The sequence below is a fragment of the Boleophthalmus pectinirostris genome, unplaced genomic scaffold (genome assembly GCF_026225935.1).
Source record: "Boleophthalmus pectinirostris isolate CB_2022bp ecotype Guang Dong unplaced genomic scaffold, ASM2622593v1 HiC_scaffold_8, whole genome shotgun sequence".
NCBI classification, from domain to species: domain Eukaryota; kingdom Metazoa; phylum Chordata; class Actinopteri; order Gobiiformes; family Gobiidae; genus Boleophthalmus; species Boleophthalmus pectinirostris.
The window spans coordinates 4,250,905-4,277,726 of NW_026571515.1; the positions used below are offsets into that span (position 1 = coordinate 4,250,905).

At 42.2% G+C, this 26,822-nt stretch overlaps 2 protein-coding genes across 2 annotated transcripts in view; one reads left to right on the plus strand and one right to left on the minus strand.

The window, feature by feature from the left end:
• The window catches only part of LOC129412383 (uncharacterized), a 56,817-nt gene extending 35,822 nt beyond the window's left edge, over positions 1 to 20,995 (minus strand). The window contains exons 1-4 of the mRNA XM_055166123.1: positions 20,938 to 20,995; positions 20,638 to 20,721; positions 20,482 to 20,550; positions 20,230 to 20,304 (exon numbers count right to left, since the gene is read on the minus strand). Of these exons, the coding sequence (XP_055022098.1) occupies positions 20,230 to 20,304; positions 20,482 to 20,509 (103 nt within the window). The 5' untranslated portion in view covers positions 20,510 to 20,550; positions 20,638 to 20,721; positions 20,938 to 20,995. The remainder of the gene's footprint in view (positions 1 to 20,229; positions 20,305 to 20,481; positions 20,551 to 20,637; positions 20,722 to 20,937) is intronic.
• Positions 633 to 3,670, plus strand: LOC129412384 (solute carrier family 49 member A3-like). Its single transcript, XM_055166125.1, has 2 exons — positions 633 to 847; positions 1,856 to 3,670. The coding sequence occupies exons 1-2, from the start codon at positions 652 to 654 to the stop codon at positions 2,035 to 2,037; spliced, it is 378 nt and encodes a 125-aa protein (XP_055022100.1). The 5' UTR covers positions 633 to 651; the 3' UTR covers positions 2,038 to 3,670.
• Positions 20,996 to 26,822: the final 5,827 nt, after the last annotated feature.

The window sequence follows — 26,822 nt, forward strand, 5'->3', positions numbered from 1 at the left end:
CTACATTTAATGTCCAAATAGGCGACTTATGGATCCTTTTACTGTTTCAGTTACTGCTTTTTGTAATACTAATTGTTCAAAGACACAATCACTCAGTCAAAAATAAAATATCCTCATTAATGTTCAATAATGCTCAAATCCACTTTTATTTTGTGATTTATGAGTCACGTCTGTTGACTTGAGTCACGAAGGTTTGTGACTTTTAAAATATGGATCCCCAGAAAAAAACTTTGGGAAACACTGATCTATATGATACATACAACCACATGGATGCTGGATGCACAGGGACTATGCATCTGGAGGGCTAAAAATACTTAAAGGTACATTGTGTAACTTTTCCAGGGGCAATAACATGAATCATCTTAAATGTATTCAGTTAGTATTTTTTATTTTTTTTTGCAAAATAGAAAAGCATGTATTCTGTAATTCTTACTGTAACTTGGCCTGGTGGTGTTACCTGCTTGTCTACATGGTTAGATGTTAAATGCCATTCTGTGGAAAATTCATTGCCATGGTGACAAGAAGGTAGTGTACCTGAAGCCAGAAATGTGACGCAGTGGCCCTTTAAGTGTTGTGAATAACCTCCTGCTGATTGTTATGTAACTGTGGCTGTGACTGTGTGTGCAGCTGATCGTCGGCTCATGGCTGAACATGACAGGTGCAGTGGTCCGATTCATAGGTGCGTCCCTGCCAACAGGCCAGGCCTCCGGCAGGTACCCTGTGGTGCTCGTGGGACAGACGTTCGGTGCACTGGCCCAGCCCCTCATCATCTTCACCCCCACCAAGCTCGCGGCACTGTGGTTCCCCGAGCACCAGCGCGCCATTGCCAACATGCTGGCCTCCATGTGTGAGTACCCCCATAGACCCCATAGACCCCGACATGTGTGAGTGCCCCATAGACCCCCATGTGTGACATGACATGTGTGAGTGCCCCATAGACCCCGACATGTGTGAGTGCCCCATAGACCCCGACATGTGTGAGTGCCCCATAGACCCCGACATGTGTGAGTGCCCCATAGACTGATGTGTGAGTGCCTTGTAGACCCCGACATGTGTGAGTACCCCATAGACCCCGACATGTGTGAGTGCCTTGTAGACCCCGACATGTGTGAGTCATATCCTATAGCTTGTTGGTTGAAGATTTGGTGATGGTGCAGATTTATGAAGCTCCTGGAGAAAACACTAGACATTTACGCAGATATTTTGCCCCCAAAAAGCATAAACCGGGAGTGACATTTACCCGACATCGTGGCACTTCCGGCCGTTGTGAAAAAGGTCTGTTGAAAGATTCTGAACAAGGCTCCGCCCACAAGCCTACATCACCCAAGCTCCCACACGACAATTCTTCATAAATATACATTCAGTTGCAAAGATCACACCACGACAATGGAATATGATAGATGTTTATTGACGGTGGATAGATGTGATGGCTGAGGGGGTACCTTCTCCAATCCAGCATGGTCACCCAGCTGATTCTGAACTCCCCTTCTAGAAGATGATGTCTTCGGACTGAAGGATGACGTCGACAGTGTTGTCGGGATAGGCCGTATAAACAGGGCTTGTGGGTAACTGAGGCGTGGTTGAGATAAGCCGTGTTTGAGCTGGAGAGGAGGCTGAGGTGTGGTCCAGCTCCTGAATCTCAGTTATATTAACTCCATAAAACATGATAAAAAACTGTGAACAACAACTTCACAAACCTGATGTGAAGTGCAGTCGTTCCATTTGCGGGATTCACTCTGAGTTTGTTATGATTGTGCTCTAAAGGGGGAGTGACTTAGCACAGAGAGCACCTGAGGAAGGGGGGGACTCACAGAGAAGTAGAGACACGGTAAAACTCCTGTGTGTGTGTGTGCAGCTAACCCTCTGGGGCTGCTCCTGGCCAACATCCTGTCCCCTCTGCTGGAGGACTACGGAGGAGTGCCCATCATCGTAAGTGACACCCAGTCTCCTGCCCTCTCCTGTCTCCTTTCCTCTCCTCTCTCTGCCCTAACCTCCTCTTCTGTGCTGACCTCCTCCCCTCAGACCCTCAGATCCTGACATACACAGGGTCCTGTCTTGCCCCTGATCTTAGCTCAAGTGCATGTACTTCTAAACCAGAAGTGTGTCGTGTCTGAACATCAGGTGGAGCAGAGCAGACTGAGGGCAGGTGTGACACTTTCAGTGAACTGCCAGAGCTATAAAAATAATAATCAAATAATCAAACTAGTCTATTGAAAAACAACATGTAACATGCTCAAGGCCTCTTTTATTCGGAAATAAACGCTTAACGCTTATTCAGAACATGTTTGTGTGCTGTGCGGGAGTCGTCCAGATGCCCTCCCTCGCCTGCTCCCTGTATCGACTCAGCTCTGCTCTAGAATTTGGTTTGATCTGGGTCTGTACAAAAGCTGCTCATTCACATGAGGCCGTTTACAGTGATGTTCTTAAGTGTGTTTTCTTGCCCTGTCTACATCCTAATGCTGCGATGTTGGATTTCCTCACATTCTCTTACTCTTTCTGTCACCAGCTCCATTTAACTTTGTGACCCAATGTGTTGCTTTGATTAGTTTATACAGTTAGTCGCCAGTAGGTAGGTGACCATTAGAACCATAGAAAACTGCACAGAGCTGTGGAGCGTCCTGACTCTAACAGTCTGAGTCTGAGTCTGCACATTCATATATACTCTACCGGTCAAAAGTTTTAGAACACCACACTTTTTCCAGTTTTTTGCTGTTTACTGTTGACCAAAACTTACTCTAAACTTTAGATTGATGTGTGTTCATCTTTGGCAGATAGAACAGCTGAACACACTCATGGCTCGTTCTTTCTACAACACAAATCAAATATTCTTCAGAAAGTTCTTCCCAAGTCTGTTGCAGAAGTTTCCATAAATGTGTGGCACTTGTAGGTTGCTTCACTCTTCTGTCCAGTTCATCCCAAACCAGCTCCATGGGGTTTAAGTCTGGACACTGTGCTGCTGCTGGACACTCCAGGTTTTCAAGTTTTACCATCTTGTTCTTTTTTCCTGAGGTAGTTTTGGCAGAGCTTGGACTTGTGTTTTGTTCTTTTATCTTTTATCTTTTTTTAACCTCTGTCTGTTCAGTTCTTACCTTTGTACCATTTCATGCTCTTCATTGAACTTGCACGACATGAACTACAATAAACATCTAGAAACATTATGGTGTTCTAAAACTTTGGATCTGTAGTGTAGCTCAGTGCTATAACAACAGAACAGACGCACGTCTCGTATGTGCTGCTCTCTTGGCAGCAGTGATCAGTAGAGCTTTGTATAGCGGCTCAAGAGATGTATACTGACATGAGTACTGCTCTGTACAGACCTGCACATCCTGCTCTGTGCTCCTGGCACATCAGTCACTTCTCTCTCCCTGTGTGCTCATGGTTTAATCCATGTCTAAACACAAAGCGGTAACATCAGATACATTTATATGATCATAAACATATTCCATAATTGGCGAGACATCCACCTGTGGGACCAAATGCAGTGGACCTGAGAGATGAGAATGTGAGCGGTAGCAGCAGTGGACACTCATACCTCAGGTGCGAGATGGGAGCAGACTGCGGGACAGGCGGGAGCGGGTGTGACCAGAGGGAGAGCAGCGGTCAGCAGGTCTGCTGTGGGGTGAGGAGTGCATGAGATAGACACTGGTCTGCTGCGTAATGGGAGGTGAATGAAATGAGGAACGCAGACGAAAAGGTTTGCATGGGCTTACAGCGGTGCACATGTGTGAGAGGGACTCATTTGCACACAGAGGTTTCGGTACACAAACTCAGTCAGTTCTGTCATGGCCTATCCAAAATTCTATATTCCTGGCACCTCTGCTGGTATGTACTTGCATCGCGAGGCTCTGGAGCTGTTATTCACATATTGAAGACTTGATTAATGACTTTACAGTTACGCATGATTGTGATGAATTAGCGTACCCTTGTTCTTGTTGTTTTGAATTCTGACTGTTCTTGTTGTTGTGAATTCTGATTGTTGTTGTTTTTGCGAGATGTATTTGAACGCCCCGCACAGTTTCTTGGTACGTGCCTTGAACTAGACTGACGTGTGTTTTTTGTTTTGGACCGCGGCTAGGCACGGTATGGGAGCGGGGACTGTTACAGCCGATTTAAAAAAAATTGTGTGTGGCTTTGTAATAATATCCCCTGTGGAAGAGAACGGAAGTCGTTTTTGTGCCTAAAGATCTGTAACATCATGGCGAGCCAGCCAGGAGATTGGTTTTAAACGAACTTTGAGCGTGAGAAAAAGGACTTCTGTTAGTAACCGTTAGCCGAAAACGTTAGCGTCCTCGCGCTGCTGAAAAAAACCTCTCTCCAAAAACGAACCTGGAACAACGGATAACAAGTTGATTTGTGAGTACGCAAAATGGAGCTAGAAAACCTGAGAGACGAACTTACTACTACTTTATGCCAAAGAAGCAAGGATCAGCTCGTAGAAGCCTGTAACCTGCTAAAATGTGAGGCAGGGGAAGGGTTACTTAAGGACATGAGCCGCAGAGCGCTAATGAAAATAATCGAACATAAACTGGATGAAGTCGAGACAGACTACGAGCTCGAGGAAGCCATCCAGTATATGTGCAACAACTTTTATTAGCCATAGGACACACTGGGTCGAAAGGCGATGCTGAGGAGTGGCGTGATTTTTCCCGTGCGTCTGAAAGGTACAAGGAGCTACAGAGAGAAATCAGAGCGCTAGAGGAGAAGCTGAACATGGCAGATGCCGCACCCAGTCCGGCTCATAATCCTGTACCAGGAAAGATCCCTGAAGTAACCATCCGTAGAGAGTTTCGGATCAGTGGCCAGATAGGGGAGGGTGGACAACGTGACAGGCTGTCCTATACCAACCTGCTCCATCAAATAGACAATGGGCTCCGCAAAGGCCACAGTGAGCCAGAGGTGATTGAAGCAGTGATAAGAGCCATCAGCCCTGGGCTCAAACTTCGTGACATGTTGGAAATAAAGACTGATTTGACACTCACTCAGTTAAAAACAATACTGAAAGGACATTACAGAGAAGATGATACATCAGACTTGTATCAAAAACTGATCAACATTTCCCAGGACCCAAAAGAGTCTCCTCAAGAGTTCCTCTTCAGAGCCATTGAGCTGAAAGACAGGCTGCTGTATATATCCAGAGGAAAAGAGGAGGAGCACTATGGAGCAGATTTGGTCAAGAGGAAGTTTCTGAGGTCAGTGGGTACAGGTCTACTGAATGACAACATTAAGTTTCAGATAAAGTCGCTTCTCGACAACCCGGATGTGACTGATGAAATCTTGATTGAGAAACTGAATGAGGCAGCCAATCTTGAAATGGAGAGGCTGAACAAGCTAAAGAGAAACAATGCCAAAGTGCCAAAGATTAACGAACTGCTGACGGCAGAGGGACCACACAGCAGCCCACTGACTACCTCAGTTCCAGCCAAGGAGAACACCAAACCAACCCGAGCTCCACCGGAGGTACAAGCCTTAGTGACAGAACTTAAGGCTGAGGTTGCAGAGGTGAAACAGATGGTGCTAGCTTCTCTTAATAACAACAAGCTTCAGCATACCAGGAGGCCAGTAGACAACGCAGGACCCCGTCGGAGGAGAGGCTGCAAGACCTGCCAGGATAACGGAGAGGGAGACAACTGCACCCACTGTTTCAAATGTGGCCAGTCGGGTCACATCTCCAGAGGTTGCAGAGCTTCGCGTCCGCTGCAGGGAAACGACGGAGGGCCACTGCCACGGGACCAGCAGTGACCCGGCCGTCTCATCAGGAGTCCCGCCACTGCTGCTACTGTCATCTGGAGGAGAAAGGCGACTCACCTCTTCAGACCTGCACAAGCTGTTCATCTGCCTGTTATTGCCCTACAACATGTCAGGAAAACCACTGGCAAGAACACAAACACATGTGTAAAACAGTGAGATTAGTTGAACAATATTTGGGTAACAAGGAAGAAACAAGGTGGTCCTCACAGATAGGGAGTGTTGATAACCTGGCAAACAAACAAGGGAAAAAAATTATCAAACTGATTGGTCGACGTAAAATGGTTAAGTGCACTTTTGATGACATAGTAGTTACAGCACTGTGGGATACTGGGGCCCAGGCAACTGTAATCAGTGATAAATGGAGGTCTGAGCACTTACCTCATACAACCATTAGGGGGATAGATGAACTTTTAGGACCAGAGCCATTAAATGGGCTTGCTGCCAACCAAACAACAATACCGTTTATTGGTTGGGTCCCGGTAGAATTTAAACTTCTAGGTGCAAGTGCCTCCAGCTCCAGCCTTCTAGTGCCTGTCTTAGTTTCCAGTGACCCTAATGTTGCTCAAGATCCTATTATAGGTTTTAATGTGATAGAGGAAGTTATTAATGAGCACATAAAACAACAGGGTACCATAAACAATGACTATGCTGCTAGCATTGTGAGTAATGCATTTGACATTGACACTGTCTCTGCCAAAACTTTTATCCAGCTGATGCAAACCCACCAAGCAGCTGAAGTAGAGACTCCAGTTAAGAATGGCCGGAGTAAAGTGGAGCTGGGCCCAGGTGAAGTGGTCACCCTTCGCTGCCGCACACGTATACAGGCGGAGGAGGACACTGCTATGCTGTTTTGTCCTGGTGTGAACTCAGCTTTACCTGAAGGACTGCATATTCAAGAGGTATTATTTAAGGTGAAAAGGGGTAACTCTGCCACTGTCCCGGTGTCTGTCACAAATACAACAGGCCATTGTATCACTGTAGGTCCACGGCTTATTTTGGGTCACACTGAAGGGTAAAAACAATATACCCAGCAGCCTTACAACCTGGGGAAATACAAAAAAATGCTGAAGTGACAACTGATGCAGAGGTTAAACTCTCATCTCCCAAAAGTGACATAAGTGAGGCTTGGGACCCTCCTGTAGCTTTAGACCATCTAACGAATGAACAACAGGTTGCAGTAAGAGAGATGCTCAGGGAGGAATGCAAAGCTTTTTGCTAAAGATGAAAATGATGTAGGTTGCATTCCTACCCTCCGCATGCACATTACCCTTAAAGACCAAACACCAGTTCAAAAGACTTACATTAGTGTGCCAAAGCCATTGCACCAAGAGGTCAAAGCATACCTGCAGGATTTAATAAATAGAGGGTGGGTCACAAAGTCAAAATCACCTTATTCGTCCCCCATAGTGTGTGTAAGGAAAAAGTCAGGCGAGTTAAGACTCTGCGTGGACTATCGTGAACTAAATCGTAAGTCAGTGCCTGACAGACATCCTATTCCTAGGATACAGGATATGCTTGACAGCCTTACGGGTAGCTCTTGGTTTACCGTATTAGATCAGGGGAAGGCTTATCATCAGGGGTTTTTAGATGAGGAGAGCCAGCCACTCACTGCGTTCATTACCCCCTGGGGTTTATACCAGTGGGTTAGGATCCCTTTTGGTCTTAGCTCTGCCCCGGCAGAATTTCAGAGGAGCATGGAAGAGTGTCTGTGGGGCCTACGTGATGATATTTGTTTACCTTATCTTGATGACAACTTGGTCCATAGCAAGTCATTTCAGGACCACATTGAACATGTAAGAGCAGTATTACAGAGATATCAAAAACATGGGGTAAAACTTACAGCCAAAAAGTGTGAACTGTTCAAACCTAGGGTCAGGTTTTTAGGCAGGATTGTGTCAAAAGAGGGCCACAGCATGGACCCAGCAGAGGTCGCCCCTGTGCTGTCATTGAAAGAAAAACAGCCTAGCACAGTGGGTGAGTTGAGACAAATACTGGGTTCTTGTCTTATTATAGACCCTATATACAAGACTTTTCTCGTTTTGCCAAGCCTTTGTATGAACTGCTAGCAGCCCAGCCTGCCCAAAACCAACATAATGTAAAGACTAAAAAGGGGAAAACAAACTGACTCGAGGACAGTTGCCCTCTTCTGCCCCAGTTAAATGGACTGACACTCATCATCAAGTTTTATGTTACCTAGTTGATAAACTGTCTAATCCTCCTATCCTAGGGTACCCAGATCTGAATCAACCCTTTGTGTTGCATACCGACGCTTCTCAGGCAGGGTTAGGTGCTGTGCTCTACCAGCGTAGCAATGGTAAACTAAGAGTAATAGCCTATGGCTCCAGAACTTTGACACCACCAGAGAAAAACTACCACATGCATGCAGGCAAATTAGAGTTTTTTAGCACTTAAGTGGGCTATTTGTGAGCGCTTCAGAGATTATTTGTTTCATGCGCCATCTTTTGTGGTTTATACAGACAATAACCCGCTAACTTATGTGTTGACTACAGCAAAACTGAATGCGTCTGGTCAGCGTTGGGTAGCTGAATTAGCAGATTTCAATTTTACCATAAAATACAGACCAGGCAAAACAAATGCAGACGCAGATGGGTTATCCCGAATGCCTTTAGACTTTCAGGACTATATGAGTCACTGTACACAGACAGTCAGTAAAGATGTTGTAACAGCCACACAGCAGAGCGTCCTAGTACAACAAGCAGAGCAGGCTCTCATATTCAGTGCTGTTTCTTTTGAGGCTCTCCAGCAGCAGTCTGAAGCCGAGAGACTTTTGGACACTATTCAGCCATTACCTAGAGAGGAGATCTGTGTGGCGCAGCAAAAAGACCCTGTAATAGGTAAAGTGTACAGTCACATAAAACAAAACAAGAAACCTGTTGCACACGAATTAAAAAATGAAAGCTCTGAGTTTAAGGCATTGGTCAGAGAGTGGGGCAAGCTTCACATCAGGGAGGATGGGACTCTGTTCAGAAAAACTCAGCTCAAAAAACCAACTGGTTCTCCCTGCAGTGTACCACCCTCTTGTCCTAAATGAACTACACAAACAAATGGGCCACTTGGGCTCGGAAAGGACACTCCATCTTATTAGAGATCGTTTCTTTTGGCCCAAAATGCAAAGAGACATTGAGCATTTTGTCATGAATGTTTGTGAGTGCTTAAAGAAAAGAAAACCAAATAGACAAACACGTGCCCCATTACAAAACATTGAAAGTACTCACCCATTCCAACTAGTGTCGGTAGATTTTCTGCACCTTGAGCAATGTAAGGGTGGTTGTGAGTATATTCTTGTGGTCATGGACCATTATACTCGCTTTGCTCAAGCATATGCAACAACTAACAAATCTGCAAAGACTGTGGCAGACAGACTGTTTAATGATTTTTGCCTTAGGTTTGGCTTTCCAGAAAAACTTCATCACGATTTAGGGAGGGAGTTCGAAAATAGACTATTACACCATTTGAAAGAACTGTCCGGTATCAAGGGGTCACATACAAGTCCGTATCATCCACAAGGAAATGGGCAGACAGAAAGGTTTAATAGGACTCTTCTCTCTATGCTAAGGACACTAACTGAGGAACAGAAAACAGACTGGAAAAGCCACCTTCCCAAAATCATCCATGCCTACAACTGCACTGTTAACGAGTCCACTGGTTATTCTCCATTTTACTTATTATTTGGCAGGCTACCAAGGCTTCCAGTGGATCTTCTGTTTGGTATCGAGCAGGAGGGCAGCTCCAGTACCTACCAGGACTATGTGGACAAGTGGAAACAAAGAATGAGTGAAGCATACAACATCGCCTCCAGAAATGCAGCCAAATCAGCTGTTCGAGGTAAAACACAGTATGACAGAAGAGTCTATGGTCCACCGTTGCAAGTAGGGAGCCGTGTTCTAGTGAGAAATGTGACTGAAAAGGGAGGGCCAGGAAAAATCCGCTCCTATTGGGAAGACAACATTTATGTCATAACACGGCAAAAAGGTGAAGACAGTCCTGTGTTCGAGTTGGAGCCAGAAAATGGCAAAGGAAGGACAAGAGTGTTGCACAGGAACATGCTATTACCCTGTGATTTCCTCCCACTCACCTCAGATGAAAATCAGACTGAACTTGAGACAAAAACAAGGAAAAGACATTTTAGAAAAAGGAACATGGCACGGGGGACTCGGGCAGAGTGTACAGACAGCGGGGAGGAATCTGAGGAGGATTTGTCTGGTGTGGTGTTCTCGTGGCCCACTCCCGAGCCTTGGGGTGCACTGGAGCTGAATCCGGCTGCTGCAGAGTTCATCCCGCGGATGGATGGGGACATCCCAGTGCGGGATGAGCCTCTATGGGAGACTGAGAATAAGCAGGAAGACTCTATGACACTTGGGGTAGCCGAGGAGAATGTGGATGCCAGGGATAAGGGAGATGTGGACAATTGTTCAGATGTCGGTTCTGCTGGGGAAACGGAAGGGATCAATGTGTATCCACGGAGACAGAGAAAGAAACCGCAGATTTTAGCATACAATACATTGGGACAGCCAAGTTTCACTGAGAGGGCAGTAGCCGCTCAAGAGTTAAATGTTAATAGTTATTGGCGGCCTTGGTAAGAAAAAAAAAAAAAAAAAAAAAAAACAGCATAAACTTCCCCATAAGACTGTACCAAATGTACTGGATAAATCTTTTGACATTGAATTGACATAGGAACTGATGGCCGACTATGTACTGTGGAAAAGAAATGTTTTCTTTTGGAACATGTAAGAAAGCATTTTCTGCTTCAAATTGGGTCTCTGATATGGATTTGGGTACAATTACCTATGGGACGGATAACTAAGACTGAACGATATTCAGGGGTACACATGACTACAGTGCACGGTAGTTGTGGGTAACTTTAAAAACAAATAAAAAGGGGGAACCTTTGTAAAATGTCCATTTCATATCATTTGATAATAAAGGGAAGGTAAAATTTTATCTTAAGAAGGTACGTTTATTTTGTGTCGGGACGACATCTAATAGTGGGGGAGAGTGTGAGAGACTTGATTAATGACTTTACAGTTACGCATGATTGTGATGAATTAGTGTACCCTTGTTCTTGTTGTTTTGAATTCTGATTGTTGTTGTTTTTGCGAGATGTATTTGAACGCCCCGCACAGTTTCTTGGTACGTGCCTTGAACTAGACTGACGTGTGTTTTTTTGTTTTGGACCGCGGCTAGGCACGGTATGGGAGCGGGGACTGTTACAGCCGATTTAAAAAAAATTGTGTGTGGCTTTGTAATAAATATCCCCTGTGGAAGAGAACGGAGTCGTTTTTGTGCCTAAAGATCTGTAACACATAGACCAGTCCAAAGATGACCAAAGGCTTCACCAAGTCTGGGGAGCCTGACCACAACATCACCTTCCATGATGACAGACACTCTCCGAGGGTGGTAATGAACTGGACTTGCGTTATGGTCACTGATGACTGTAAGGAGGCCCACTGCGACACCAAGCTCTGGCTCATCTACCTCGACCTGAGTGAATGAAAAAGATAATTACAAACTAAGACATGCATCAGAGAACAGACGATGTTGAGTTTTCTTTTAGCACAGCACTCATTTCTCAGTCCCCTTGCTATGACCATAAGTGTACAGCAACAGCAAGCTGGTTTAAGTTCACTTATTATGGTAAAGCAAGGTAAGCAAAATGGAACATGGCATCTGACAAAACAGTCCAACAGAGGAGAAAGAAAACAGACCATAAATGAAAACTGTATATGTAGACGTTAACAAAAGTCTAAACTGATTTGCATAATACACAGTATGATCTGTTGGTGACTTAAGGAAATAGTGCATTATTAACCTTGTACCATATACCAATTGTACCATGTACTGTACAGAAATTTGGTCAACATGTAAAATTTACCTATAGCCATTATTTATTTTACAGAAAAGGGCCTTGAGAATTATCACCAACAGTCATTATAGAAAGCCTTCCAACCCATTTGTTACACTTGGTGTTAAAAATATATACTTAAGTGATGTTAGAGACTTTCTTAAGGGAGATTAAATGTGCCCATCTAATTTGCATATTATGAGCCATCTTGGATTATAGAATTTTCATTCTAATGATAAAATGCAGTATTTTCTTTGCTCCCAAAATGCCCCTCACCTTGTGTATACTATATTCCACAATACTGAGTGCTCAGGTATACAGTGAATAGCAAATAAACTGTAAATCATTACTACTACTAATAACTATTATAATCATAATTGTTTAGACCTGGTTCAGACCTGGTCCTGGTTCAGTCCTTGTTCAACTCTGGACCTGGCTTAGGCCTGGTTTAGACTTGGTTTAGACCTGGTCCTGGTTCCAGGTCTAACCTGGGTCTGTTTAGACCTGGACCTACTTTAGACCTGGTTCAGACCTGGTGCTGATTTAGACCTGCTTTAGATCTGGTCCTGGTTTAGAACTGGTTCAGACCTGGTCCTGGTTTGGATCTGGTTTAGACCTGAACCTGGTTCAGACCTGGTTTAGACCTGGTTCAGTCTAATGTTCAGTTCACTGTAATATTATGATACTGTTAATGTCTTTTTATACTTTATGAAACAAAAAAAGAAGACTCACTGTGCAGGTTATGAAAAATCCAGAAACGTCCTCACGCAGATACACAGGAAGGGCCTGGAGAACAGTAGTGCGCTTGCTGTGAATGTCATGGGCTTCCTATTCAGATAAAAACAGAATAATTGTACAAAGTGAGAAGTTCATTTAAAAGCTAATTTTAAACAGTGCAGAAAATATGTGTGCACCTACTCACATATTTAATACAGTCAGACAAATGACAAAACAAAGTAGATTTGCAAAATTCACAAAGCTCATTTGAATTTTTTACCTGTTCATCGTGGATTTTTAAAATGTTAGCCAGAGCATCTGCTGTCTTCCCAGTTCTTGATGCCTTCTGTCTGAATAAAGCCATGAGTCGAGGAATATGGCGGTCAAGCTCACTGTAGAATGTGCTGGGCAGGTTCTGATTTGTAATCTGCTGGAACTCTGGATACAGCCACAGTACAAAAATAGGAGGGAAATACAGCAACACTGAAATTAGTAATTTTAGGTAATGCCAGTGCAGGTTTTTATGCAAATGAGTAAGAATCACAATTTTGACTTTAAATGAGTTGATCCATATTACCTCAGATTCTATTTTCAGAGCAGGACAGAGGTCTAGGCGCGCGTATGGAGAAGTAGAGCACATTGAGAAACACAGAGCCGGAGCTGCGAGGTTACGCGCGTAAACGTTGACGCGTGCAGTGGACACAGCGCGTAGGGCACCTAGCGCTTGCAGGGTCACCACGTGAATCTTAGCAAAACTACTGTTTGTCACCGGTGTCTCCGGAATAACCCCGCTACTATGGACGCATAGTTAATCAACAACCGCCATTTCTACAAACTAAAGTGCTCAACAGCAGCACGGAGAACCCACCGGAGAGCGCGGGAAGAGTCTCCACCGCGGCGCCCCACTCAGAGCCCCAGCGGCGGCCAAGGCACAGGGCGGACACCGCTGCAGCTCCGGCGGCTCAGAGCAAAATCTTTTCATTGCTTACCTCACCGTGTCAAGTGTTGTATTAACTTTAGCACAAAAGGCGGTCGGGCTAAAATAAAACTTTTCCCTCCTAAGCAAACATGAGGGTATAATCGCATATGGTATCAAAAATAAACGGCGACTTTATGGCTTTGACGCCGAAATAATAATTACAATAAAAATAATAAATTAAACAATATTTATTTATTTGTATTTCTTTTCTTTTTTAATCATCTCCAAGTAGATTACTTTACGTGCCTCTGTGCGTACATATATGACACATTTATAAAGACAAGTCTAAAAGTATATTAAAAAATTACCTTTAATCGCGGGGAAACAGAAGCAGCCATTGATCTGACGAGGTCTCGGTCACGTTGCTGGTGGATGATCTGGAGGCCCGAGCACATGGCACGCATGTCTCTTCTGCTGAGTTACTGAGCAGAGTCGAGTGAGGCTGTTGCCAGTGCTGCCCCCTATGTTGGCGGGTTGACTTGTCACAGCGCAAGCGCAAGACAAACAAATGTTCATTGGGTCAATTTACTAGAGGCAAATTATTGGTGATTTGCATTAGCCAATTAAATGGATATTAATTTTATTTTATTTTTTTAAATACAAACACAAGATTCAATTCTGATTGTTTAAACTGCACAGGTCAATTTGATTTTCTTAATTAAGCCTATGGTGTTAACAAGGGTCTAAGTGTAATTGAAAATGTATTGTATATTGTATTTCAGCATGTACTATGTAAATTAAGTTTTATTTTTAAATCATCCCTATTTGAAACAATAGAAATAACAGGACTTTATCAATCTCAGCATTTAATTACTTAATTCTACTAAGTTGTACCTCATCTATGTTTTTAAGTTATGCTCACTTGTACCCACAATAGTTCCTTTTAATCAAAAAATATTAGTTGAAATTACTCAAAAAGAAGAACACGTTACAGCAACTTAAAATAATTAAGTTAGTAGGACTATTTCTAAAACTTTGAGTATACATAACTTAATCTATTTAATTACTTTGAACGTTCGGGTTTACAGTGTAGTGAATGAGGCTGACAGATTGTTATGTGCATCATTTTCAACAACACAGTCAGCAGCAAACCTCCTGAATCTGATCTTCCTGCTGCTGCTGCTTCAGGCTCTTCGTGGTCCCCTGAGGCCTGCTCTTTCTGCATGTTCCCGTTCATCTCACGAGGGGTTGAGGACTGACAGGACCCCACAGAACTGCCACTTTTTGGTTGTCCCTGTTGCTGAACCACTTCTATTTTCTCTCTTCTTTCTCCTCTCCTTCATGTATGTGTCCCACAGGCTCTTCCACCGCTTCTTGCATACTGTATGTCCACTGAATAAATACATCAACTCATCAGCTACAATCTAGAGGTAACTTAATTAAGCTGAGAGTTCCAGCTAGCCTAAAGGCGGGCAAATATTTTACAGTTGTGATAACTTACCAGATAGACCCATCTCCTTCTTAATTCTCCTCAAGGCAAAGTCATTTTTAACCCGGTTCTTATATTCAGCCAAAGAGACAGCATACAATTCTGGGAACAGGGAAACTGAGGCTATCCTCTAACTTCTTCTTTGTGGCTCCCTGGTCTTCCTGTTTCTCTGGATAATTACGTCGCTACATCACTTGTCTGGTCGACGTGTTGGCGCTGATTCGTGCCACGCTGACGCCTGAAGACGCGCCACAAAAACGCAGGATGCCCTACACGCGTATCCACGTAGACTTTGCATATAACCTGGATGCCTTGATGCCCCGGTCTGAGGGCAGCATTACAGTCCAATCTGGCTATTCTTCCATTGTAGGGAGTATTATACTGCTGGTGCTGTAGGCCAAAATAACAACGCCGTGCTGAAATTTTCAAAATGGAAGTGTATTCTGTTTAAAAGTGAAGCAATCTGTCAGAAAATGTTACTATAAATATTCAAGAGTGTGAGGAATTCCAGTATTCCACACTGATGAGACATTATTGTTTTAAAATTGTGAAAATTGCAGCTTTTGAAGGATACCATTAGCATTCTTTTAACTTTTTCTCTTTTTTTTTTTTTTGGATAACAACAAAGATCCACAACAGTGTAATATTTTCTAGTGTTGTCAGGAGTCTCGTGTCTTTAAGTCATTGTGGACACGTGTGAGCTGTGACTGAATCTTTCATGTCAGCGCTCCATCCATTCATCACACGGAGGGAGGTTTGACGGTTTTTAACAGTGCTCAGCTCACCATAACACTGAAGTGAAGTTTGGACTGTTTTTTTTTTTTTCTTTTTACGGTGCTCACCTCACCGTGACTCCCCGATACAGGTCAGTGCATACTTCTACTGTGTTTCTACTCGTACTGTTACAACTACTATTAACAATATTTGCCTGTACAGTGTTTTTATAAGTTATCGATTTCATGAATTAATCCTCATCAGTGGTGGAACGTAACAAAGTAAAAGTAGTAAAAAGTACTGTAAATTTTAAGTAACTGTACTTTACTTAATTAGATTTTAAAGTGGTTGCTTTTTACTTTTACTTTTACTTCAGTACATTCGACCGCAGGTGTCTTTACTTTCTACTCCAATACATTTTTGAACTAGACTGAAAAGTAAAAGCTTTTTTTTTTTTGTTTTTGTTTTGTTTTTGTTGCTTTCTGAAGAGGCTGAGGGTTTTTTTTTTTTTTTTTTACACATTATATGTACACAAAGAAAAACAGCTTGGAAAATATATATTTAACTGTCTCTGTTGATCAAAATTCAGCATGAATCTTACTGTATCAGATTTCAAAATCTGCACCAAACTTTTACTTTTCATCTGAAGTACTGTACTGATCTCATTCGCACTCAGTGGTAGGAAGCGGATTCCCTCTGACCACCACCAGTCCTGGCAGAAGGTGGGTGGGTGAGTAGGTGAAGTGTCATGATCAAAGACATAACAACAATAACCACAATAGTCAGAGCTGGAATTGAGCTGGCAACCTTTCTTGCTAATGTTATCTACACAGACACTGACATTCGGTTGACGCCAGATGTTTGGCTCTGGAGGTAAAGTGCTAAGATAGAACCAAGTTATGATAAGGATATAAGGATTGATTAAGTTCAGGAACAGGGTCATGAAAAGTAACAAACGACAAAAGTAAAAGTGCTTTTGTCTGTACATTAGGAATAACTTTTACTTAAAGGTATATTACACAAAATTTACTCTTTTGCTCTTTAAGCCAGTGTTTCCCAAACTTTTTTTTCTGGGGACCCATATTTTAAAAGTTACAAACCTTCACGACCCAAGTCAATAGACATTATTCGTAAATCACAAAATAATCTGGTGGATTTGACCATTATTGAACATTAATGAGGATATTTTATTGTTGACTGATCGTGTCTCTCTGAACAATTAGTATTACTCAAGTTTTAAACAATGAAAAACAGTAATTGAAGCAGCAATAAAAGGATCCATAAGTCGTCTTTGGACATTAAATGTAGAACTTTTCTTTTTTCTTTTCAACATTCAGTTGAACCAGCAATATTGGAGCAAAACCGTCAATAAAATAATTACAAAAAGATTAGAAATTATACAAACATGTCTCAACATTTCAACATTTCTAATGAGATAGGTGGGCATGTCTGCATTTTTGTAGTGCGTTCCAGTCCAGGGTGCAGGAGGAGAGTAGATCTGTGTCAGAACTGTATATTACAGACCTACATACTAATCGTGACAAGGTGACCCAAAAAAACAATGTCTTGCAACTCACCTGAGGGTCATGACCCAGTTTTGGGAAACAGTGCTTTAAGCCTTGTTATAACCTAATCACAATTATACCTGGAGTTGTGTTTTTAGTTTCATTCACTCATTTTTCAGCAACACTGCATTATTAGTCAGTCATCTCAAAGCTCAAAATGCTCTGTTCACCTGGTGACGTCATGAAGCGGTAGTTTTCAAGTTAACAGCTTGCTCCTTTATATTTAATTCCAAGTCTGAAATCATCCAAATGATTCTAGTGAAGGTGTGTGGAGTTTAAAAACACAGTGGAGCACTTTCTGTATTACCACATGACATCACAAGGTGGAACAGCGTGTTTTCTATGTGAGCGAACTCTAAATGAAGTCTAAACATGCAGGGTTTGTGTGTTAAACATGTGTGAATGAAACAGAACACAACTCATTGTCTGTTTTTAATGTGGAAACAACATTATATAACAGATCAGAAAATAGCGAGCCCTTTAAGTAATAAAATTGACACTTCTTCTTCACCAAGTTTACCCATTACCATGGCAACCTGAGTCATCAATTCGGAGCCAACCACACCGTTAACCCTGACATTTCCCTGTTTACTTTTCCAAACTTTTCCTGAACATAACTTCCCCCATTGTTTTTTGTTGATCCTAACGACTTATATATTACCTTTAAACACACTGAATTACAGCTTGTTTATCCTGACCTGCCCTGACCTCCGTGTGAAGCCCAAATTGCACCACCTGTCTCCACCCCCCCACCTCCCCCCTCAGGCATCCTTCCTGCATTCTCGGGGTCAAAGGTCACCCGTGCACCAGCCTGAAAGAGAAACACCCAATATGGAGGAGTGAGGCATACAGTTGTAGTTTGTCACGGTTTATTATGGAGTGGTATTGAGTGGTCCGGAGAGACTTTAGACAGCTTCTCCCGTGTCCACGTGCTTCGCTCTTAATAAAGATTGGCATGTGCTGAGGGATTGGGGGCCAGAAATGAGCTGAAATTGTCAAAATATCTTCTAAGTTTTATGTGTAATGATCACACTCTTTGGTGCAAATTTGAAAAAGTGTATATCTGCATAGTTTTAAGGACAGTTATGATTTTTGTAATAGAGTGGTCCCTTGTTTATTGCGGGAGTTACGTTGTAAAAATAACCCGCGATAGGTGAAATCCGCGAAGTAGTCAGCTTTATATTTTACAATTATTATATCTGTTTAAAGGCTGTAAAACCCCTCACCACACATTTTACTTTTTGCATCCTTCTTAAAACTTACTCCTGCTGTCGTCCTTTTGTTATTTTCCTCTTTCTTTATGTAACGAACCCAAGATTAAGTCCTGCACGGGTCAATTTTTGGAGACCCGCACCTGCACAGGACAGTTCAGACCGCACCCGCCTGTCAACCCAAGATTATATCAAACTTTTGTGCTGCATATGCCACGGACTGAACCAAGACTAAACCAGGAGTAACCCAGGACTAACCTAGGACTGATTCCAGGACTGAAGAGGAGGACTAAACCAGGACTGAACTAGGAGTCACTGTCGGGATGGGCTCGGAGGTGACCACAGAAGAAAGGACCGGTGTTCTGGCGCCGAGGTATACCCGCCCGAAAAATCCCAGAATGTTAAAACTCACCCGTTTCAGCAACTATTTTCCTGCGGGTACCCGACCTGGTGCTTCTACCTTCCTTCAGCGTGTCTAGAAGTCCAAATTTTTGTGCGATGGTTAGGATCTTCCTCTGCCTTTTGGGTGCGGCCGCAGGAGCCTTGGTCGGTGCAGAACGCTTCATCGACATTGTGGGTTTTGTCGAGGAGAAAACTTCTTCAGAATCTTACGGCTTGAGATCGAATATTTATGTAAATTTGGCAAACTGAACAAATTCTGGAGGAGATTGATTGACAATGGTCTACAGTCTCTTAGCCAATCAGGACGCAGGGAGAGGAACGCAATGCACATTCATACACTGTAAAAAAAAAAAAAGCATGCAAAATTTCACACAAAAAAATCCATGAAACAGCAAGACCGTGAAAGTTAAACCGCATTATAGTGAGGGATGACTATATTTCTTTTCAGTGAGCAAAAGTGACATGCTCATTAGAGCAACAGAAGCTCTGTTGGTAGAGCTTTTGTCCATTGATCTGAAGGTTGGTGGTTCGAATCCCACTCTCCATAAACATCATCAATCAATCAATCAAACTTTATTTATAGAACATTTTTCATACAAAAAATGCAACACAAAGCGCTTGGTTGATTGATCATTGGTTGAGCGGCCAGATCCACTGACTCACAGATTGGCTGGTGTGATTCCAGTTCCCACAGATGAATGCTGTCGTTGTGTCCTTGGGCAAGACACTTAACCCACCTCGACCCCAGTGGCTGCGTGCACTGGTGTATGAGTGTGTTTGTGAATGGATGAGTGGTTCCTTGTTGTAAAGTCCCTTGAAGCTGGAAAAGTGGTATATAAAAATGTGACAATTTTACCATGTTGTGGGTGTTCTACATGTATCTCTTGGGGTGGAATATTCATCAGTTGCCATGGTGACACAATGCACTGCCAAAAAAGTTTGAAGATAGTCTGAAAACTCAAGTGAAAAATACAAAACATAATTCAGCAGCACATTCTCAGGAGCCTCTAATCAGCGCTCATGGTCCGGTTTAAGTGTTGTTGTAGTTCCAGCTGAGGGAGAATATCAACATCCTGGGAAGAAATTTCATTGGGGAGAAATAAAATTGGTTCCCACTCTTTTTCACTGACAAAACTTTTTCATGACTTTTTCATGACCTAAAATGAATTTTCCACGACTTTACGGCACCTACATGTGTAGAATTGAGCATACTTGTAGAGCTAAATATGAAACGTTAAATCTTTCCACTCACATTATGGTTTGGTGTTGTAGTTTTTTAACATTCAAAATACTGTCAGTGCATTTATTGTCGTCTCTGTTCAACAAAAGGCGCACACATTCAGAAATAATCATAACAGCCTAATGAGAACTTAACAGAACGCTGTAGTTNCAGGCTGTTGGCATGTTTGGCGCGGTGACTGCTTTGATCTTTCTCAGAGGCTGGCCTTGCACCGGAGAGAGGTAACCAAAAGCGAAGCCCGTAGATCGGCGGAGCACACACAAAATTTATAAACCACTAGATACAATAAGATCCCATCCTAGTATCACATTGAAGCACTAGTCGTCATGGTTACAGAGGTCTCTGAAGATGTGTTTCTTACCTTGAATGATCCTCGCTGGAAGGATCTGCCTCTGAGGACCTGGAAACACTGCTGGAGGTTGTGGTTTCGTGGGGCCTTTAAATATACAAATACAAATGTAAACACTGAAGGTTGTAGGTTCTCTTCTAGACTCTTCACTTTTTCGACAGACATGGGTCAGTGCAGGAGCATGTCAATAAGGACAAAATGAGACATGTCCTCAGGTCAGTAACTAAGTCCCAGAAATGATGTCAGTCTGGACGTGCCATGTACCTTGGATTGTCCCAGTCGGAAGCATCATTTGTGCTGGAAACACTGCTGGAATTGGAGGATTCGTTCGGCCTTTAAACAGAATACACAAACACAAATGATCAATGCTGGAGTCTAACAGAGTCAGAGCCAAGAACTGTGAGATCAGAAAGTCCTTACCTGGGTTCACTGAAGTCTGGAGGTAGTCCTTTGGAGTCGTCACTCTTTAAAGAGACACTGCTCAGAGCAGAAGGAGAAGGAGGCCTGCATGTCACAAAGTGAAAGTGAAAATACAAAAAGAAATACATTGGAGATAAATATTAATACACGTGCATAAATAAATAAACTAAAACACTGTTTTAGTTTAAACAAGTTTTATAGTTCATGTCACTCAAAATAAACGGCAAAAAGGAGTTAGGTTTAAGCTGATGTTTTCTTTTTAAACAGCGAGAGGGAGCAGTGTGAAAAGAAAGTCCTTACCTGGGTTCACTGAGTTGTATAATTTGATCTTTAGACCAGTCACTCTTTAGAGAGACGCTGCTCAGAGCAGGAGAAGGAGAAGGAGGCCTGAATGTCACAAAGTGAAAATACAAAAGGACATAGGAGGACATGTAGGAGACAAATATTTATACATGTGCATGAATAAATAAGATAAATATTAGAAAACATTGTTCACATTTTTAGGATTAATGGAAGTTTCATGTCCCTCAAAATAAATGTCAAATAAACTCACCCGGTCTGTGGACACAGGGTTCATGTTTGGGGCAGAGATGTTTACATCAGCAGAAGCTCCCACACATCACCTGGACAAAATATCAATAGTCTGTGTGTAACAGTTTTAGCGTGCGGCAGAGGTCAGACGGAGAACACAACCATGAACACAACTATCACCATGAACATGTGTCCAGGACCGCTGAGAGCAGAGGGGAGACTAGAAGATTTCCACTGATACTTGGTTTATTACACTCTTAGAAATCAAACAGTGCCTGGCCTCTCCTGGTCTAAGTCTGAATCGTACATGAATAAAGAAGAGTCAGTTTCATTTTTGTACCAAAACACTGATACCAAAATGTCAACTCAACCTTAACTTTGAACTGCTGGACATGTTCTTGTTTCTTGGAATCTTTTAACAACACTCAGTATTAGACACCTCTTCAATGAACTTTGAGCATTTTTCAAGCTCTGTGTCTCCAACAGATCAGCTGCTTTAACAGAAATAATGTTCCACAACCCCAAACCCCCAGAAGCTGTTTTCAGAACAGTCAGAACGATGCCGGTGCCGCTTCCCGCACCAGTTCCACTTGGAACCAAAGTGTTCACTGGTGAACGACCCACGTTCAAACAATTTACGTGAACCCATGACGCGTCATCCACAGAGGGTGTGGATTTACCACCACATAAAAACAAGGCCATACAAAAACAGATGTCACATGGAGGAAAATAACAATCATGGATCGCATTATCGACACCAGCAAGTGTTTGTACTTATAGAAGTCATTATTTATCTGCGCTAAGCTTTACTACAGCATTGATCTGCTGTGGAGAAGATGACAGCGACGCCCAGTCCAAAGATGGAATCTTATCAGGCAAACACAGGTACATGCGAGACCAACGCTACATAATAGTTTTTGTAGGCTAAAAACTTTTAATTTCATACGTGATAGTTTCAGGTGCTCTTTATTTGTTTGTTTTACTGCGTGTGACCTGGATGAACGTCTGACGTCTTTTGTGTTGTCACGGTTCACTTAGAAAAACAAAGTTTTACTTGGTTCCCGTTGGGAACCAACTTTTCAGTTCCTGAACACTCTGATTTTTGGTGTGAACACGTGAGTTGATTCAAGACTAGGTGCGGGAACCAGCATCGGCATGGTTCTGTCAGCCTGAAAACACCGAGAGAGTATTCTCAGACATTTGGCCGTAGAAAACATACGGGGCCTTTTCATGGAAAACTGGCAGATTTCAGGATAAAAATTCTATTTAAATTTCATGGACTTGATTCAAACTCAGCACACTTTATGTTTATATATGAAATATTATCTAAGTGAAACTTGAGTCTTGTGTCTTTTTAAATGTTTGAGATTTGGGGGGGTTAAAAGGGGGGCACAGTCAAAATCAGACCCAGCAGAAAATCACAACTTAATTTAGTCATAGACTTTGACTGTAACATTATGTTATGATGTATTATATTATATTACAACTTTTTATCATTTTTACACAGTGTCAGCTGTCAAGTTTTTTTTAGACAATATGTGAGTTTAAAGCAACATCAGTGTAATTGTGAGACATGATGACATAATTCTATTACAGTTCAGTTAGTTGTTATTTATTGAAGCTTAATCTTGAGAAATGTAGTGAAATGTGCTCTCATTTCTATGTGTTTTCATTTCATGTGGTCCTGTGTCATGTTGTCTACCCTACTAGCATCAGGATCCGCAGCGGATTCGCTTTCGGTCCGCCAAATCCGCCCCACAGTCCGTCCGCTTTGCGGATCCACTGCGTATTTGTTCCGTATTCGCTTTCTGACTGTTGCTACCCTAACCTTGGATGGCCTGCTGTTACAGAGAGAATCTGCGGTTAAATCATCTAGATCGCACTGTGAACGCACTTTTACACACACTTTGTTTTTTGACACAATGATTTGTACTATCAATGCGGATCCGCGGCTAAACCGGTTCGGATTCGCTGCGCGACGCGCACTGACTCATCAGCCGTTATCGACCTGAGTGAAAGAAGCAGCATCCACCTGTTGTCGCGGATTTAAACTGTAAGAAATAGTTTAAAAGTGAATTGTATTAGTCATCATTAATGTACATAACGTTAACGTTATATTGTGGTGTGTGTAAATGTGTGACTCTGTGTGTTTTATCAGTTTTAACGAGTGCAGTAGGAAAGTTAGCGACAGGAGCAGCTGAAGTGATGAAGACGATGTGAGGTCAGGAGTCAGGATAACTCCGTCTCTTGAGCTAGATCCCAGTCTAAATACTATTTTTATATAACGTACTTATATTCTTGTATATTTTTACGATCACAGAAATGTAATTCTCTCCGTGATCATTGGTCTGTCTAACGGGCTCGTTTCTGGCTGGACGCTCTCGGCGCTCTCCTTCGGCTGTGGAGCGACGGTGACTCCGGTGTCTGATCTGATTGTGTTTTTAACCAGAGATAATTATTATTTGTGTAGCTAGAGTGTTTGACTGTTGAGTTGAGACTAAAGTGCATCATGTCAGTGCCTTAATACAATAATTTAACGCAACGTGCCATAATACAATAACGTAACGTAATAAAAAGCACAACTTTTAACAACAGCTAACGTTAGCTAACCAACCAAACTTATGTTGTTTTTCCCCAGATGACATCAGGACCTGTCCTTCTGCTGAGTGTCCCATCAGGAGGCCGACACGCTGATCAGAAGTAAGTACTTTTTAATGATTCTGTGACAGTGAAATTTAGTTTAGAGCCAGATCTGACTTGTCTCTAACTTTCTGTTATGGGACTTGAGACGGGCTTCAGGCTTTCAGTGAGAGATGTTCACATGAACACTAATGTGTCACATTAAATTACACTGAATTGACTATGAACACATCATAAATTGATTATTATATTTTAAATGTTGTGGTAAAAGTAAATGTAGTAGAGTATTGTGTATTAACAGCAGTGAATACGTCTCATGTTCATACTCAGGCTTATACTAAAACAAAAGAGTTCAGTTTTACTGCGCTAAAGTATTTCCTATGAGTTAAATAATGTTTTTCATCTCTGTTTCAGATATATACTATGGTTAATAAGAAGATGGACATAACAGCATGATAAAGACCCTCTGGAGGTAAATACTGCACTTGTATTAAACACTGTGGCCTAAATGATCCAAACTGATATTTGTGTTTCTCTTATTTGATGTTTTACAGAATTCCCTCTGCTGGGCCAAGTTCCAAAATGTAGAGACAGACCCTGTGTAAGTTTACTGTATTATCCTACTTTTATTAACTTTCATAACTAAACATATGCACATTATAATCACACCTGTTGTTGTGCATATTGTTTCTTTCAGAACCTGCTGTGGTGGAGTTTAAAGACTGACCCTCTGTAAGTGCACAGATTTCTCCAATCAAGTGTTCACCTTTCATATTCAAATCACACAGCCACTGTCATGACTTACAATGTTCTTCACAAACCTGAACTCTAACTCCTTACAAGAATAAGAGGTGTAATGGGGTGTTTAATACACACTGGTGTCATTTCAGATGCTGTGAGAAAGGGGAAGCCCAGTCCTGGACACTGACAGACTGGATCTTCACCAGTAGGACTGAAGAGGAGCCAGACTCACTGCACTCTGCCTCAAATCCTCTGCCTCTGCCTCAAAACCTCTGCCTCAGACTGAAGCTAAAGACAGAGGCTCTGAAGCTCCCACACTGCACACTCTATAAGAACAACCATCCGTCTAATTGTTCTGTGGTGGTAAACACAAGTTAAGTTTGAGTTTTAAACAGTATGGTATGACTACACTCTGCCTCATCTGTCCAGGCTTTTACTCATATAGCTTATATTTGTTTTTTTGCCATTAAAAAAAAAAAAAAAACTTTGCTTAACTTGAACTATTATTAGTAAAAACTGTAAATTGTCATTTTCATATTAAGAATGAAGCATTGGTTAACTCAAAGGTATATAAGTCCTATAACATTATAATAATTATTCATGTCCTAAGATTTCAAATTAATGATTTAAATAAATATTGTTTACAATGTAAAAAAAAAAAAAAAGTTTCTTTTTTTCTTAACTAATGAGATTTAGTGATAGGATATCACTGATCCAACTTTGAAATTGTTTAAGTTTATGTTTGCCTTTATATCCTAGTTTTAATACTTGCTGTAAAAGGTTTATGTACAATTACAATGCAAATGCTGCTGATGTATTTAGGTCAGTAGGAAGTGGATCAGTATTAAATCTGAAGCATATTTAGGCTCCTAATGACACAATAACAGATCCGCGCAGATCCGCGGCAGATAACCCGGTTTGAAAGCGGATCCAAAACGGGTCCTGGGCGGATCCGGATACGCAGCGGATCAGCCGCGCCTCCGCCGCGATCCGCTTATTTTACGGATCCGCGCGTATCCGATCGTTGCCCGCGGCGATGTGCAAGTGAACTCCGATTGCTATGTGGGTACACCTCTTCATGTCATATAAACGGATCATAAAATCGGCTATAAATCCTTTACATGAACATTATGTTTGAGCTGTCATCCTTATTTTTTATGTTGAAATACACTGAACATGTCTGAGGTGACAGCAGCAACTTTGGCCTTTATGTTTCTGCGCGGCCCATAAAGCAGCACAAGAACACGTGACTTATAGAAATAGAGAAACGCCACAGCCACTAAATACAAAGGTAATACTCGCACAAGTCCAAATGTGGAAAATGTGACCCTGTAAATGAGTGATGTAATAAAAGCTGCTAAAATAGTGAAATATACAGTCTATAAACAGAAACCCTGAGCATAAATGAGTTACATACGTGAGTGTACACGACACCAGAGCCGTTATTTGCGCCGTTAAATGAGATTATGAAGTAAAATGAAGAGCTTCCGCGTAAATGCACCGCGTCTCATCAAAAACACCGCAGTTTTTCCTGATAACCCACATGAAGTACAAAAGAGTTGGAGGGAGAAGAATTACAGAGTCAAACAGCGTCAGAGCCGTAACAGTGAGATTAGAAAACTCTTACCTGGGTCCATTAAAGCGATCTGAACAGATGAGACTCGAGGACGAACACCACGATGCAAGATGCTCTGATGCAGGACTGAGGAGGCGGGCCGAGTTTGGGCGGGTCCTGCTCTTAACCAGACTGGTTCTGTTGGCGAGGTTACGGCCGACAGGAGCCTAATCAGTTCTCGCCATAAAGAGACATCTTGTGAATCACCCTCATCCTGTTAAGACCCTGCACGTGTTTAACAACTTTTACTTTCGTTTGTGCTGCTCAGTCTGTGGGGGGAGGGCAGAGCAGGAGGCACACGGAGTCGATGGATTTGCAGGAAAATAATATGAAAAACTATTGCGTGCAATGAAATTCTGCTTTATTTTTATTTATTTATTTTATTTTATTTATTTGATGAGACACGGACAGTGCACAAGTTTTACATGAACTTGAACAGGAGAGATGTTTGTACCAGGTTGTAGCAGCAGTGTTAATTTCCACCTGTCGTCTCTGGGCAGGTTCATTGATTGATTGATTGAGTTATCCACTGTTCTTCTGTGTTGATGGGGGATCTTTGGCTCTTATTCGATCCCTGCATCTATCTACATATTATTTTTCATAATAAAAATAACTTTTTCATGTTGATGAAATATGATCAAATCATGCTGAATGCACA

What these genes read in the sequence shown, in the direction of transcription:
- LOC129412384 (XM_055166125.1), top strand. Translation starts at nt 652, where the DNA reads ATGACAGGTGCAGTGGTCCGATTCATAGGTGCGTCCCTGCCAACAGGC. An exon ending in CAACATGCTGGCCTCCATGT is followed by an intron (nt 848 to 1,855) that starts GTGAGTACCCCC and finishes GTGTGTGTGCAG; the next exon opens with CTAACCCTCTGGGGCTGCTC.